The sequence below is a fragment of the Fukomys damarensis genome, unplaced genomic scaffold, assembly GCF_012274545.1.
Source record: "Fukomys damarensis isolate Sample0158 unplaced genomic scaffold, DMR_v1.0_HiC HiC_scaffold_7, whole genome shotgun sequence".
Lineage (NCBI taxonomy): Eukaryota > Metazoa > Chordata > Mammalia > Rodentia > Bathyergidae > Fukomys > Fukomys damarensis.
Genome location: NW_022900919.1, coordinates 2,136,194 through 2,140,025, shown reverse-complemented (window position 1 = coordinate 2,140,025; position 3,832 = coordinate 2,136,194). Strand labels below are relative to the sequence as shown.

The following is a 3,832-nucleotide window of genomic DNA, read 5'->3' as shown; positions in this document are numbered from 1 at the left end:
GCGGGTGCCCGCAGGTGGTACCGGGGAGAACACCGCGCCGGAGCGTCTCTGTCCCGAAGCCCCCTCTCCGCGCTATCACCCCGTGCTTCTCCGGCCTCCCCGCGGGACCACCCGCGCCACAGAACGGCCGTGAGGTCTCCCTGCTGTCTGGAAGCACAGAGGCCACGCATCATGTGCGAAGCCGGCCTGAGAGAGAGCAGCGGCACTGAATGACGGCCTCCTGCTTTGGAGGAAACACGGAGCCCGGCCCAGACGGTCCGCATCGCCCACTGCCCGGCTCCGAGGGCCTAGCGTGAGCCCCGGTGCCGGCCGTGCTCCTGGCTCGGGCCTCACTGCCCACGGGGCGGGCGAGCAGGTGGCAGTGTGAGGCGGCAGTCAGTCCTCACAAGTGATGCTGTTCTTGCTGAGAGAATCCCTCGGGACAGGACTGCTCCTTCTGTCCTCAGCGGAGTGGACGGGTCCAGCGAGACTAGGTGGGCTCAGCACTGAGCTTGGCCCCTTGTCCTGCAGCGGCGGGGTCACCAGGCGCCAGAGCCCTGTGTGGATGTGTTTGGTGCTCCCGGGTGAGCACCAGCCCGGCGCCTCCCTCCCAGGCCCAGGGCTCAGACCAGCATCTCAGCAATGCTGCCACATACTGCCTGGGTTGCAGGAGCTACGGAAATGGCCAATAGTGCAAACCCGTGTGAACCAACACTCAGGATACACAGCTGCTGTGTCACCTCGTCACAGTCCATAGTTTATGTGTCCACTTCAAGATTCTTCTACGTAACACATTTGTGAATCATGATAAGGCCAAATATATCACATTTTCCTTTTCCGTACTATACTTTCATTGTCAAAATGTGACAGGATGAGAGCTCTTTAGCCCTGACGCCAAGGACTTTCCTCCCAGGGTGTGAATGTGTCCCTCAAGCTTCATGTGCTGGAAACAACCCCCAATTCCCACATGGAATCCGGGTCATGAGGGTTCCACCCTCACCAGTGGGTCACCCCTCTCGGGCCACGGGTCACATCCCTCCAGGCCTGCCTGCACTTCTCACCTTGAGATGCCCTCTGCCATGTTCCGATGCAGCAGGAGGCCCCCACCGATGCCAAGTGGAGGCCAGCACCGCATTCTGGGACTTTCTGGAGCCTCCAGAACTGGGAGCCAAATAAACCTCTATTCTTTTTCAGTTACCTGGTCTTGAGTATTTCGTTACAGCAACAGAGAGTTAAGACAACGCTTTCAGTCCCTTCCTGGTGTGACAAGCCAGGCTCTCTTCCCAGCGCAGGCTGGGTGAGAAGCACTGTCAGAGCAGTGAGTAACCAGCTGGGCAGGGACTGCGGTCTCCAGGCCGCAAGACACTCTCCACTCAGCCTGAGCCTGCCGCTCTTCGCCCAGGCTGGCTCTGTAACCCACCACTGCTCACACACCCAGCTGTGGGTTTATGGTCAAAGCCTTTCCAGCACAGGACAGCCCCTCACCCCCTGAAGGATGCTCATGGTTTGGGGTTTTTTTGTTGGTTTTATTTGGGGGGGGGTTAAGACAGGGTCTCACTCTGTAGTTGAGACTGACCTGGAACTCACCACGTAGCCCAGGCTGGTCTTGAATTCACAACAATCTTCCTGCCTCAGCCTCCTGAGTGCTGGGATTACAGGCGTGCGCCACATCGGCCGGCCTGCAGGGTGCTCATCTTGAGACCACGCCACTGGCCCACCAGCTCACTGACCTGCTCACAGGAGCACTGCAAACAGGCCCCAGGTCCGCCAGGCCCAGAGTGGACCTGACTGCTTCAGTGCGACCTCCTTTAGAGCTGCCGCCCCTCCGGCCACACCTCCCATCTTCGGAGAGGCCCTGGTGCAGAGTCCAGCTCCCGGCTGCCCTCTGCATGGACATCCTGGCCCAGCCCAGCGTCACCTCCGGGTCTCTGCACCATGCAGCGGAGTTTGCCAGATCCTCACTTCACACCATGCTTACGGACAGTGATGGCTCAATCCCAGTCAGAATTTGCAAGGGGACAGCAGCATGAAACACCCTGCAAGCCAACAACCACTTTCTGCCCCAACTAAATTGGGAATCTTCCAAAATGTCTGAAGCATCCACACCAGGAAGAAGCTAATCTAAGAAATAAATGTTTACTGTGCTTTTTTCTAAGCTAACCTCATCTGCACCAAAGTCCTTCTAATTGCTAAAAACATACTCATCCTAGTATTTAGCAATGTGCATTGTTTTTTAATTAAGTAAGCTTAGGAAATGGATAGGTAAGTGGAAATTTACAATGGGTTTTAAAGTACCTGAAAAATTCCATGAAAGAGAATCCGTATCCATGCTGCTCTGCGATCCCTGCACAAACAACGTTTGCAGATGCTCCAATCAGAGTCCCATTACCTACAATCAGAATTTTAAAATAAGATAAAATCCCAGCATGTCTTGGTGGCAGCCTTCTGCCCCCTTTGTTCTGTAATATCTGGATCATCTCGCAGGCTTTGATTTGATGATTACTTTACAGGCACCGAAGATATTTGCTTTGCAAATATCTGGAAACATATAGACACTGGCAAGCAGAAGATAAATTCTCTGTCTGTAAATACCATGATTTCTTCATGAATAAGACTACAGCTGCCCTACATGACAGGAAGGAGACGCTAAGGAGAAAGGGTTCGGTACTGTGGAATCGGGCGGCAGGTGTATTTCACAGGACAATTCAAGCAGAGCCAGAGGTGAGAGCAAGAATCCTTTGCAGCGATGGAATGGAATCCCAGCCCTGAACTAGCTTCCGCAGGATCCCTGGCCCAGGTGTCCACCTGGACACACTCTCGATGAGTAAGAGCAGAAACAGCCAATCAGGTGAAGCCACTGCGCCATTCCACATGGTCACCAAAGACCACCTCCTTCACAGAACATGTCGCCACGAGTAAGCACTGTGACCCTGCATCTGCGTGGGAGACTCCCTGTCCTCACATGAACGTACCCCACTCCCCCACGGCCAGAAGGGACAGTGCTAGTCCTGCCCCTCCCCCCACACTCGCGTGCAGCGCTGGGCTCGGGGAAGGGCGGATTTGCAGGGCCTCCTCTCACCCTCCACGCCACTTTCACTGGTCACTCTGGTAGTGGCCAGCGTTTGAGGGTGAGCACCTGACCCAGGACTGGCCAACTTAGCCCATTTCTGACATCTGCATAAACAGTACGGGAACAGTGCTCTCCGAGGCAGCGTACAGGAAAGTAAGGAGAACTGGCGCAGAAACCTGTTTATTGGGAAGAAAAGAATCGATGTAAGAAGGCTTCCAAACAGCCCTGCCCTGTGCCTCCACGTCAGAAAAATGAGCCCAAAAAGCTGGTGTGCTGCCAACACGGGCACAACGGAAGGAGGCCAGAGGGAGGAGAGTGGGGGGGGGGCAGGTCCCAGGCAGACGTGTTGGAAATACAGGAAACCAGCTGGTCCCACAGAAAGAATGCCAGACATGGACTCAGAGGGCTTCAAAGTTCCTAATTTTCTCAGGGTCGTGACTTGAACAAACCGCCCATCTTCAGCAGGGAAGACACGGAAGGAGTCGGCAGCATCACGCCCACCAAGGACAGGCGCCTCCTCCCCGGCCGCTCACAGGTGCTGGTGGCATCTACACAGGTTGAGAAGATGACTGCACCTTTCCGATGTCAGCGGCTGCTGTGGTACAGAGGCCCCCTGACTCACACTGGGGTCGTGACCCAGTGACCTACTGCAAGGTGAAAACATTCTAGTGTAAACTGGACTGAATGTGCCCACCTGTGGGCCATCCTAGCATGGCAACACTGTACACTGTGGGCATCCGCTCTTTCTGCTTAGGATCCTGAGCTTGACTGAGGCTGCGGGGG

General features: G+C 55.4%; 1 protein-coding gene across 10 annotated transcripts in view; it reads right to left on the bottom strand.

Moving 5' to 3' along the window:
* Oca2 (OCA2 melanosomal transmembrane protein) overlaps positions 1 to 3,832 on the bottom strand; it is a 231,444-nt gene that overhangs the window by 71,449 nt on the left and 156,163 nt on the right. For 9 of the 10 annotated variants that reach the window (XR_004516156.1, XM_010612938.3, XM_010612936.3 and 6 more), the window contains one exon: positions 2,275 to 2,368. The exons of the other annotated variant lie outside the window; for it this stretch is intronic. Coding sequence is in view for 8 of the 9 variants with exons in the window: in XM_010612938.3 (XP_010611240.1) it covers positions 2,275 to 2,368 (94 nt within the window). In the remaining variant the exon portion in view is untranslated. The remainder of the gene's footprint in view (positions 1 to 2,274; positions 2,369 to 3,832) is intronic. 10 annotated transcript variants of the gene reach the window in all.